This window comes from Dendropsophus ebraccatus, chromosome 7, assembly GCF_027789765.1.
Source record: "Dendropsophus ebraccatus isolate aDenEbr1 chromosome 7, aDenEbr1.pat, whole genome shotgun sequence".
NCBI classification, from domain to species: domain Eukaryota; kingdom Metazoa; phylum Chordata; class Amphibia; order Anura; family Hylidae; genus Dendropsophus; species Dendropsophus ebraccatus.
In genome coordinates this window covers 126,025,998-126,038,467 of record NC_091460.1, presented here as the reverse complement: position 1 = coordinate 126,038,467, position 12,470 = coordinate 126,025,998, and the positions used below count along the sequence as shown (strand labels likewise).

General features: G+C 40.3%; 1 protein-coding gene across 2 annotated transcripts in view; it reads left to right on the top strand.

Moving 5' to 3' along the window:
• The window catches only part of UBE2D3 (ubiquitin conjugating enzyme E2 D3), a 28,046-nt gene extending 16,520 nt beyond the window's left edge, over positions 1 to 11,526 (top strand). For both annotated transcript variants that reach the window (XM_069978388.1, XM_069978387.1), the window contains exons 3-7: positions 1,243 to 1,274; positions 4,483 to 4,560; positions 6,705 to 6,810; positions 7,264 to 7,357; positions 10,650 to 11,526. In XM_069978388.1, the coding sequence (XP_069834489.1) occupies positions 1,243 to 1,274; positions 4,483 to 4,560; positions 6,705 to 6,810; positions 7,264 to 7,357; positions 10,650 to 10,695 (356 nt within the window). In that variant the 3' untranslated portion in view covers positions 10,696 to 11,526. The remainder of the gene's footprint in view (positions 1 to 1,242; positions 1,275 to 4,482; positions 4,561 to 6,704; positions 6,811 to 7,263; positions 7,358 to 10,649) is intronic.
• The last annotated feature ends 944 nt before the right edge of the window (positions 11,527 to 12,470 follow it).

The following is a 12,470-nucleotide window of genomic DNA, read 5'->3' as shown; positions in this document are numbered from 1 at the left end:
ACCAATTGAAGTGTGTACAGTAAATGCCCTCAATACTTAGTCAGGGCGTCAATGTGGCATGGAGGCGATCAGCTGATGGCACTGCAGAGGTGTTACTGAAGCCCAGGTTGCTTTGATAGCGGCCTTCAGCTCGTCTGCATTGCTGGGTCTGGTGTCTTTTCATCTTCCTCTGGATAATACCCCATAAATTCTCTATGGGATTAAGGTCTGGCGAGTTTGCTGGCCAATCGAGCACAGTAATGCTGTGGTTAGTAAACCAGGTATTGGTACTTTTGGCAGTGTGGACAGGTGCCACAACCTGCTGGAAGATGAAAATTCCATCTCCAAAAATCTTTTCCGCACAGGGAAGCATGAAGTGCTCTGAAATTTCCTGGTAGACAGAAGCATTGACTTTGATAAAACACAGTGAACCTGCACCAGCAGATGACATGGCTCCCCAAACCATCACTGATTGTGGAAATTTCACACTAGACCTCAAGCAGCTTGGACTGTGTACAGCCTCTCCACTCTTCCTCCAGACTCTGGGACCTTGATCTCCAAATTAAAATCTAAAATTTACTTTCATTTGAAATCAGCCCCTTGAAGCACTGATCAGCAGTCCAGTTCTTCTTTTCCTTGGCCCAGATGTTTATTGGTCAGGAGTGACACATGGAATGCAACACTGGTAGCCCATGTCCTGTAGATGTCCTGTTAGTGGAATACCCCTTTAAAGGTGTTATCCAGTGCTACAAAAACACGGCCACTTTCTTTCAGAGACAACACGACTTTTGTCTCCAGTTCAGGTGCGGTTTGCAATTAAGCTCCATTCACTTCAATGGGACTGAGCAGCAAAACCCTGCCCAAGCTGGAGACAAGAACGGGGCTGTCTCTGAAAGAAAGTGGCCATGTTTTTTTAGCGCTGCATAACACCTTTAAGGATACAGACCCATTTGAAATGTTTCCTATAGTCAGCCTTAGTTCTCTCTGCTGCACAAATTCCCCAAAGGAATAAGCTCAAATGTGCTCATTTTACCTTTTGAAATAACTTTCGCCCAAAACTGCAACTTGCTGTAATCCTCTACGTTGCCATGTACATCAGTCAGCAGAACACACTGTGGTAACGTGTACAAATACAGTACTTTTTGCCTGCTGACTGACCAGAGTAGGTGTCTATGGTGGGAGAAGGTTGTTTCTTTTTGTATCTGTGTGTATAAATCAGCAATGCGTAAACAATTTACATTTTTTATTTTTTACATTTTTCAGTGTTTCATTGGCAAGCAACAATTATGGGTCCTGTAAGTAGTAAACCATTTTATTTTATTTTTGTGCATGTCAAGTTTTTTTTTGCATATGAAACTTTCTAGAGCCCCCTGTACTTCTGTTCTGGGTCACTATAATTAAACAGAACTTTTTTGATAAAGCTAGGTTTACTGGGATTCTTTTGTCAGCTTAGGCTAGGTTCACATTGCGTTTTCAGCATCCGTTTAACAGATTCGTTTTTTGCAAAAAACTGATGCATTTGTGTGCATCAGTTTTTGATCAGTTTTTCCCTTGACTTCCATTATAAAAAAAAAAAAAAACTGGTCCAAACGGATGCGTTTTTTTTTTTTTTTTTTTTTTTTACTCACAATAAAGTACTGTGACACTACTTTTTTGACCGTTTAAAAAAAACGGATTCGTTAAACGGATTGAAAAAACGCAGTGTGAACCCACCCTTAAAGGGGTTATCCAGCACTACAAAAACATGGCCACTTTCTTCCAAAGACTGCACCACACTTGTCTCTAAATCAGGTGTGGTTTGCAGTTAAAGGGTACCTGCCACCCACCCCCTACATATACATGCCAGTATGTCCCTTTCACCGTGAAGGCGCTGCTGCAGAGATGTGGCCATTGGCTCATCTGTGCGCTCAATATGCAAATGAGGTGATGAGTCCAATGCTGCCATAGGTTATTAGCAGCAGAGGTTACACTAGACGCGTTCATACATTGCGTGACACATCGCTCAGACCCCTTGCAAGGCACACTGCAGTATCAAGTATAACCGCAGCCACTGGTCAGCCCACAGTTTAGTAGTCTGCCATACAATGCATGAACATGAGTAGGAACTGTAAATGTATGGAGTATGGGAATATTGATGGCAGCAGCTCAAACTCTCATCTGGCCGCTGCACACACTTGATGGTCACAGGGGCGGTGTTCAGGCATTTTGTTGCCCTAAGCAGCTGAGGCAAATGGGTCTAGAGACACACACACTTCGGGAAAAGGTAGTCATACAGTTACTAAATAACACCATTATGTAAACAGTTAATATTACTTTGAGAGCATCATTACTATTAAAGGAGAAGTCCAGTAATTTTTTTTATTAAAGTATTGTATTGTCCCCCAAGAGTTGTACATATTACCAATATACACTTATTACGGGAAATGGTTATAAAGAGCTTTTTTCCCTGCACTTACTACTGCATCAAGGCTTCACTTCCTGGATAACATGGTGATGTCACTTCCTGGATAACATGGTGATGTCACAACCAGACTCCCAGAGCTGTGCGGGCTGTGGCTGCTGGAGAGGATGATAGCAGAGGGATGCTTGGTGTCCCTCCAGTGCCCTGTGTCCCTCAGTGTCCCCCTACCATCATCCTCTCCAGCAGCCACAGCCCGCACAGCTCTGGGAGTCGGGTCGTGACATTGCCATTTTATCCAGGAAGAGAAGCCTTGATGCAGTAGTAAGTGCAGGGAAAAAAAAGCTCTTTATAAGCTTTTCCTGTAATAAGTGTATATTGGTGATTTGCACACTGAGCAATTCTCGAGGAATTGTAGCTGAAAGTTTTCAGGCAGAATTTAAGCCCCCCATTGACTTCTATAGGATTCCTCTAGCAGATCTACAGCAGAAAATTCTGCTCGGAAATTCTGCAGTGTGAACAACAGAGCAGAAAACACAATGGGACTTTGCTCTGTACATTTTTTACGGGAGGAATTTCAAGCTGAATTCCTCGCCTTTTCCTCAGTGTGCACATACCCCAACAGGCTAAGCGGAGCCGTGACATCACAATATTGGGAGCTTGGCGGGGGACCGTTAGCTGTGACCCTGCACTGTGGGGGGGGATGGGTAAATAGGACTACTTTGAAAAATCCAAGGGGGACAGGGGTTGGTGGATTTATACTGTTGCCCAGAATACACCTTTAATTTCACACTCTGCTGCAGCCATAGCACACTGAAGAAACAGTCTTCTTCCAGAGGGAAAACACCACATTGAGGACAGAGTATACTGCTACACTAATGGCTGCAGGATATCTTCATATTATACTGCAGCTCATATACAAGTATCCAGAAAGAGAACAGCACAGATCTCCTCTCCACCCCCCCCCCCCCCCCCCCCCCCCACACACACACACACAATGGACTATTCAATCTTAGAAACAAACGGCCAAATAGTGACCGACAACTTTTCCCTGACCACCCTTATCCAGTGGTTTGTTATTGATATATGGGGGAAAAAAGCTTCACTGTTTCTGAATAAATGTATGTGAGAAAGTGTTTTTCTGGTTTTGATAAAATCCTAAGATTATAAAGTATATTAAAGAACACTTATAAAATTCATATGGAAACTCATGAATAAAGTTTTAAAGCATTTTTTTTTAAAGCTGGCATCGATACATTTCTTCCGACTCCAGCCACAACTAGCTCAGACTTCACAGACCTGATACCATGACCACTATTGCCACCATACTGTTACTGGTCAAACGTAATATAGAGACCAATATTTGTACCTGCATACAAGAAGCAATTACTATACATATTACAATCACTGACCAACGTATGCCAAGACAAGCATTGCCAAAAATGCCACTATATTACATAAAAATATTTCCCACATGACCATACTTGACACTTAATATTGAGAGAAAGGTATGACCATGCTGTTAGTGCGTTTTGCTCACTATATAAAGGCCAGTATTGCCAGGGTCAGGCAGTTTCAAACAGCAGTCCTAGTAAACTGACCGCCCAGAAGAGTGGCTGGCCTCCATGCTGTCTTCAAAGAAGCCCTTTACACTGTGCATCACTCCTTGCACATGCCTTGTCCCATAGCACAGTGGGGAGGGATTCTCCTCCCTCCCTGCTGCTTAAAATACAAGCCCTGCCATGGAACATCACTGTTATGATTGTAGGGCTTGTGAGGAGAGAGGGTTCCCCTCCTGCTGCACTGCTATAAACTCTGTCTCTGTGCAAAAGCACATACAGCGGTAACGTCACCAGTAACACAGAGCCTAGTAAAGAGCCAACGTTTTAATAGAAAATTATAATTATATCAGACAGGAAAATGTAAGTGTTATTAAAAAAACAACAACAAAATAACACTGGAAACCCTTTTAACTGTTTAAATGCTGCTTTGCATTTCAACTTTCATTAGGTTTGAGATTTTTTTTTTTTACATGAATTTACATCTGTTTATTAGGTTTATCAATATAAATTAACTTTGGTTTTTTTGGTTTTTTTTTTTTACAGAATGACAGTCCATATCAAGGCGGTGTTTTTTTCTTGACGATCCATTTTCCAACAGACTATCCCTTCAAACCTCCCAAAGTAAGTAATTGTACTTGCTTTTTTCATGACTGTTCTGTAGTTTTGTTTTTTCTTTTCTTACAATGACTTTTTTAGTACATGCATTTGTGTACCTGTTCAATCTTGTGATTCTTTGATTTAAGGATTTCTCATGAGAAATTTGAAAAACACGCCAAAATACAACATTTACATGTGCTTTTGAACAATCTTTTCGATAGGACACTTTCACAGTTTACATAAATATTTTGTGTGGGTTTTTTTTGTATTTTTTTGGGTGAGGAAACGCGAACTGAAAAGCATTGGAAGTATAGCTTCGCATATTTTCGTATTCAATTTTGGCACTTAACTGTCAATTATTAAAAAAATTTGAGTTTTATAATTTGAAGTACAAACTGCTGGGTCAGAATCTTTAAAGCTGCAGGTCTTATACAGCATTCCTGGTAGGCAGTGGTTACCAAAGTGTTCAGAGGAAGGACAAATGATGAATCGGTCATGGGGCTCGAGACATATAGATGTTTGGGACAGTGGCTAGCTCCCTCTTGTCCTGTCCCTGCTGTAGCATGAGGTGTAATTCTGACTCCGATACATGGCAGACTGTGTCCTGGTACCTATCAGGATGTGTATTTAATGACCATTTTAAGTTGTGCTGGTCCCAGTCCACCTCCAAAAGCTTTAGCTTTGGACAATGAGCTTCAGCAATAAATCATTGAGCAGTAGAAGATGGTAGCTTGGTCCCTTTCCCATTACAGTATCTGGACAGGCTTGTTAATGTGTCGCTTCCATGGGGAAGAGGGGAAAAACTATAATGTGAAAATGAACTGGGTGTGAATATACCCTTAGAATGCAGAATTCCAAAAGATGGAAGTTTGCATTGAGCTTGAGGGCTCAAAATACCCCCTGGTTGTGGGGTAAAATTTACACGATCTGGCAGAGCCTATTCTAATCCTCATAGAAACTGATAAGATCCAGAAAACAGGAATAGTCAAGAGTTTGTATACTGTAGTGTCTCATGGAAACTGCAGTTACGTTTTATACCACTCAATGTCTATTAAAATGTAGTAATTTTTCAACAAAATGCCATTTTTTTTTTTGGCATTTAAATATATTTATCCTGTGCATATATAATATTGTGCTTAGCTGTTTGACAGATTTCCAGTTGCTTACACTGCAGCTGTACTGAAGTTTATCTACAAAGCTGAACAAGATGGTAGCTCAATAATATTATAGGCTCAATCTTTTTATTTCATATCAACTGGTTACAATTAGAGATGAGCGAATCGGGTTCGAGTCGATCCGAACCGGAACGTTCGGTATTTGATTAGCTGGGGCTGCTGAAATTGGCTAACGCTCTAAGGTTGTCACCGCTATTCAAATGCCGAAAGTTCAGGTTCGGATCGACTCGAGCATGCTCGAGGTTCGCTCATCTCTAGTTACAATTTTAAAAATCTTAAGACTTCCCCTACTTAGCTGCTGTATGTCCTGCAGGAAGTAGTGTATTCTCTTCTGTCCAGTGCAGTGTTCTCTGCTGCCACCTCTGTCCTAGGCAGGAACTATCCAGAGTAGGAGAGGTTTTCTATGTGAATTTGTTACTGCTCTGGATAGTTCCTGCCTAGGACAAAGGTGGCAGCAGAGAATAAGGAGACTGAAAAGAATACACCACTTCCTGCAGGACATACAGCAGCTAAGTGTGGAGAGACTTGAGATTTTTAAACAGAGGCTCCAAGCCACCAAAGAAAATTGTATGATGTAGATCAGTCATGTCAAACTCTAGCCTGCCATGGCTACTATGTAAGAAACTATGGGGGAGGGCTGGCTACTATATGGGACACTTTGGGGGCTGGCTAATATGTGGGGCAATTTTATGTCTATTATATGGCTTGGGGTTTAATCATGTCATAGCTATTTATCATGTCACATGGGAGACGCACACCACTGACAGTGCCAGGAACAACACATGCTGCTCTGACAGTGCCAGCACCGTGGCATTCGTGCTTCAATAATTATCAAGTTTAGCCCGCGACTTTGTCTAATTTTTTTTAATTTTGGCACAGTGTGTATTTGAGTTTGACACCCCTGATGTAGATGGATGCCTGTCCAGATTTATTTATTTTTTTAAACTATGAATTTTAATGTTGATTGGAACTCTTATCCTTTTTACTCAATAGGTTGCGTTTACAACAAGAATCTACCATCCAAATATTAACAGCAATGGCAGCATTTGTCTTGACATACTCAGATCACAGTGGTCCCCAGCTTTAACTATTTCTAAGGGTAAGTTCACTCTTGAAATCTGGTATACTTTTGTCAGCTTATACAGGTAACCTATTAAAATCCTGTTTAAAAATTCCAAATAGAACCGCTGAAAACTAATTTAGTTTCTTTGGTTACATAAGCTTTTTTTTGTGTAGGATAATGTTGTTGGAATGAGCACGTTGTCACACTGACAGCACAATACTGTGCTGCGCTACTGTGGATCGCTCACCAGTTCATTTTACTTTCAGGGGCTCTGTGTGATGATGCAGAACGGCCCCTCTGTGTTTGGATATGTGAATATAAGTCAACGGCAATTTCATAGGGATGTTTTGCCTTTTAAGCTCTAAACATTGTCATTGTGACACTGCACATTTTCTAGATACAAACCGTAGACTTTTTTTTTTTTTTTAAACTGTTCTGAAGATGCAAGTAAGTTTTAGTGGCTTTAATTTGTCTCTCTTCCTATTTCAGTTCTTTTGTCAATTTGTTCACTGTTATGTGACCCAAACCCAGATGACCCCCTAGTGCCAGAGATTGCACGGATTTACAAAACAGATAGGGAAAAGTAAGTATTTTCTGCATGACCTGTATCTCCAGTAATACTACTTGGTAAAGGTAGTAAATGATCTCAAGTTATAAGACTTTGTAAGTTTAAAGGGATGGCTCAGACATACTGTTGTGGTCCGAAAGAGGGAGGATTTAATAGCTGCGGTGGCATCTTAACTATTCAAAATCAAAAGGTCTGGACAGTGTAAATCCAACACACCAGATTCTTTCCTGGATGAGAGTTGGGAGGCCACTAGACACCTAAATGTGGCCATACACCTTTAATAACTCTGGGCTGGTATGGCCCACAGAAGTATAAGGTGTATTGGAACCTTTACAGTCACTTGGTCCTTAAGCTGAGACTTCCAGTTCTGTACTTATCAATACCCGGCAATGCCTTTATCAACACAGACGGCTGTATAGATAGGTGGCACCAGTATATATAGAGAACTGAGGTACACACAATAGCTGCTGCCCACAATGTAGCCCCTGCTCCCTTGTGGAATGAGCTCACCAAGCCATCATTACAAGTGTATCCCTTGTAAATAATAGGGTGATGTTCATTGTGTTTGACTGAGGCTTGCCGTAAAGCATGTGACTAAATGATTAGGAAGATGTAATTCAAAAAAGAAATCTGAAAACAGTAATGCAGTTGAAAAAGTACATGTTCCAATATCTGGCTTTAGGGTATATACGCACGTACAAGATCTGCAGCAGATTTAAAGCTGAAGATATCAATTTAACTAAATGAGCACAGCATTAACTCTTAGTAAAAAAACAAAGCTAGGCGATGCATTTCCTTTTAGTCTGGCAAAGGTGAACACCTGTGCCAGTCACAGGGCCTGTGCCATTTGTATGAGCGCTGCAGCTACTTCAATGTTTACTTGCACTTGTTGCAGTCTTTTTAATATTAATGGCCTATGAGGTGGGTAAGCCATTCATATTTTTTGCAGGTGAAATAACTGCTGTAGTGTACACCTGTGAGTAGTTTAAATATGTCCAGGGCTCACAGTTAATACATTCTTAAAATGGTGCAAATTTTTTAAACTCAAGTAAAAGTGGGTTTGAGGCCATGTAACACCCTCACCCATTTTATAGCAGGAGAGCATAATGCTATAAACCTAAAAATAAAAACCTGGCTTGTGCTTTCAGCCACTGGACATTCTAAAATAGTTGTGAGTTCTGGCAGGGCATAGTAATTTTAATTCTGTTGAATTTGCACTGTGATCTGTACTTTCTATCGGTATCTTGCTTGCGTATATGTGACTTTTTGATCACTTTTGATTACAATTTTTCTTGATTTGAATTGACCTAAAATCAGCGATTTTGTGCTTTGCTATTTTTTTTGTGCTTAGGGCTCGGCCACACTAGCGTTTTTCTTTGTTTCTAACGGATCCGTCCATATTAATTTAACGGATGAGCATAAACTGATGAGCAGACTGATGCAAACTGATTGCAAAATGTTCATCTTTTTTAATGGTCCGTTTGTATTTTGGCTTAAAAAAACTGACTTGTACATCAGTTTGCATCAGTCAGCATCCGTTTTTCTATCTGTTTATTTTTCTTTGGTTTCTTGCTGCTTCTGCGCATGCTCAGTGCTTAAACGGATGAAAAAAAGATGTGAACGGAAATACCTTCCGTTTTAGATCCGTCCTCATTGACTACAATGTAAAAAAAAACGGAAGTGCACTTTCCGTTCGTGATCCGTTTTTTTAAGTGGAAAGAAAAATACTGCAAACACTATTTTTTCTTCCGTTCAAAAAAACGGATCTTGAACGGATTGCATGCAAATGGAGCACAATTAGGGCAAACGGAGCACACTAAAATAGCATGGGAGTCTATGGGGATTTTAACGGGTCCGACAGTTTCCGTTTTGCTTACTCTAAAACGGAAAAGGTAGACGGAATGGTGCCGGATGGTCAAACGCTAATGTGAACATAGCCTTACACTGTTTACTGTGTGAGAGCAGGAATGCCATAATTTAATAGTTCAAGCAATTCCACATGCGATGAGATGATACGAAATGTTTTTTTATAAGCTTTCCACGTCCGTGAAACATGAAATGTGGGAATAATGCCTTATCTCATTAATTTCAGTGGAACTAGGCTGCAATATCACACACAAACTGAGGAAGAAAACTATGCTTTTCTAATCCTACATAACGACTTTAACCTTGTCACGTCAGCCATACGGTGTTAGGGTCCATTTACACAGATTATCTGCCAAAGATCAGGTCATAAAGGAAAGCCTGAGATTTCTCCTCTTCAAATCCATTTCTGGCTTTGGCTTCAAATCTTTGGCAGATAATGTGTCAGATAATCTTTTTGTGTAAATGGACCCTTAAACTTCGGCTAAAGCAAAGGGGTGATTGGGTCCAGCTGCTGCTAATGACTAAAACCAGCAGTCTCTCTGGTGACAGTGATTTAACCCTCAATGCAATAATGTAAAGCGATCACAGCATAGGAATGGCTGAGTGTGGGTGTCTGATCGGCGCTCACATCAGCTACTACAGCAGCAGGAGGACTTCAGCTTAGAGTCTCTACAGCACCAACAGCTGAGAGTCTGCCTGAGCCAGACCCTTAACAGAGCACAAGTCTCTGATCTATGCAATGCTAAAACATTGCACAGATCAGTATTTGCAACTTTTAAGTGTGTAAAAAAGAAAAGTCAGCATATGGAAGTGACACTCAAACATGGTGATACATCAATTTCAACAAGCATATTAAAGTTAAAAAGCATGAACTAACTGGGTTGTCTAGGCATATGAATATTAAATGAGTAAAACAGGCACTGCAGTGTGACTTGTATGTATGCAGAAGGGGCCGCAGGAGTGGCAGCAGTGCTTGATTGAGCAGTTTTAGGGTGCATGCACACTATGGAATCTGCGCTTGCGACCAGTCACGGATTTCGTTGCTTGTACCCACTCGTGGCGGCACGCATCTCTGCCCGTGCCATAAACACCATTTTATGGCCGGGCCGATTCCGTCGTCCACCGAAAGAATTGACATGTCAATTCTTTTGACGGATGGCGGAATGCGCCTGTGCCTAGAATGGAATCTATGGCACAGGCTGAGATGTGTGCAGCCGCAAGCAGGGGCCAGCGACTAAATCCACAGTGGCCTTTCCGCGCGTATTCCGTAGTGTGCATGCACCCACCCATATTGAGTAAAGGGTGTGAGGTTTTTTTCCCCAGTCCATACTTAAGAACATTTCGATTCTGTAAAACATTTTTTTCCAGGGTTTGTTGTTTCCTGTCAAACTAATCGTAACTTGATATGACGCTGTATTTTAAACTCTCTTGTGTGTTTTAGGTACAACAGAATAGCCCGGGAATGGACTCAGAAGTATGCTATGTGATGCTACCTTCAAGTCTAAATACACCTGCATTATAGCTGGAATAAAATAAACTTTAAATTACTGTTTTTCCCCTCCCTTTCAGACCTCATCTACTTACCCCTCCATTATTATTTTTTTTTTTTCCTTTTTTCTTTTATTTTGTGCTGCCTCCCTTCATGCACATGCTCATATGAGAAGACATTTAGCTCAGCATTGGACAGAAACTGCTCTAGACTGTCAAGTAGTTGCCAGAATACTATTGCCCAAGATCCTTAATCTTATCAAACTGAGCATGTGTTAAAACATGGCCGTCGTCTTCACTGTAAAAGACAAGCCCATCCTTTATTTCTTACTGAAGTGGTGAAGATTAGGGCCTTTTGTTTGGGGTAGGGAGGGGAAAGTGTCAGGCAAAATATAAATTAAAAAAAAAAAAAAATTAAATCCTCTTGTCTTATTGTAGGATTCAGCAATGTGGAGTTATGGATATTTTGGTCACAACCTTCAGACGTTTAAGACCTTTTCATTTACTTTATGCTCATAACTGATGTTTTGGGTGGAGAGTTGGTGTTGAATTATATAGCTGCAGAAGTAATGTATTTTATGCATGTCAATAAACATGACAGATTGAAATTGGAAGGTAAAACCCATTAAATAACAAAGATAGGATCAAAAGTTTTGTAATTTTTTTCATTGAGGTTTTTATTTTTTATTTTTTTTGGAGGCTGAGCTATTAGTTAATCTCTCTTCCAAAACACTGTTAATATAGCACTGAATAAAATGATTCAAGCGTCAATGGATGACTGATCAACTAATAGCTCCATTTTTTTTCTTCAATAAAGTTGCATAAACCAATGTGTTAGCTGCCTGAATTAATCAATGTTTGCAACCTTTATTTTCTATGTAAATTCGACAAATCTGTGTATATAAAGTTTGGATTTTGTTCTGTATGACGTCAAATGATAGTGTAAAGAGCATAAACCTTTTTTTTTCTTCCATGTTCTTTTAAAGCTGTTTATCCACTTATATGCCAAATCAGTCAGTTATTGCTCATCTTGGGCGCAATTTCCAGCACTTAACATTGGACGGGGGGAGGGGTCACTGTGGTTTAGAGTAACCTTGATGTTTAGCAGATTGGACATTCATGGTATGTTATCAGCTAATAAAGTTTTCCTAAATTTCTGGAACGTTTAGCTGCAGATAGTGCCAATTCCACGCTATAAGTGGGTTGTTGGCGATCGGTACAGAATGGTGAAGTTCCACACGGACATATTCTACATGACCAAATCCTGCCTGTCTAGGCATGTGGGTCTTGTTGTGAAGCTTGTTTAAAAGTAGTTTGGGTTTTTTTGTTCTTCCCCCTCCCCACCTTTTGTGTGAGATGTTAATTAGATCGAAAGGATTATTTGCTCTGCTGTTTACAAAATACGTATTTTAGTGCAAACAACACGTTTAATCTCTAGGTGACTTTATCATGAATGAATAAAAAGCAGTACTGTCGTTTTTCATTTCACAATAAAAAAAAGCTGTCTGTGCCATTTAGTATTTCCCTCTTTGTTATAAATTTCATCCATAGCCTTGTCTACATTTCCAGGACATTGTGTGCCCATGGATTTCCAATTAAATATTACAGAACTTTTTCTTTTGTAGAGACTTGTCACAAAGGGGGAAAAAGACTTAAGAGAACTCGTGCGAATGCAACTAACAACTCTTGCACACTTTTTTTTTTTTATCTAGTCTGGTTTAAAATGGCAGCTGCTGATTCCTTGCACAGCTGTATATGAAATATTTAGGATTTT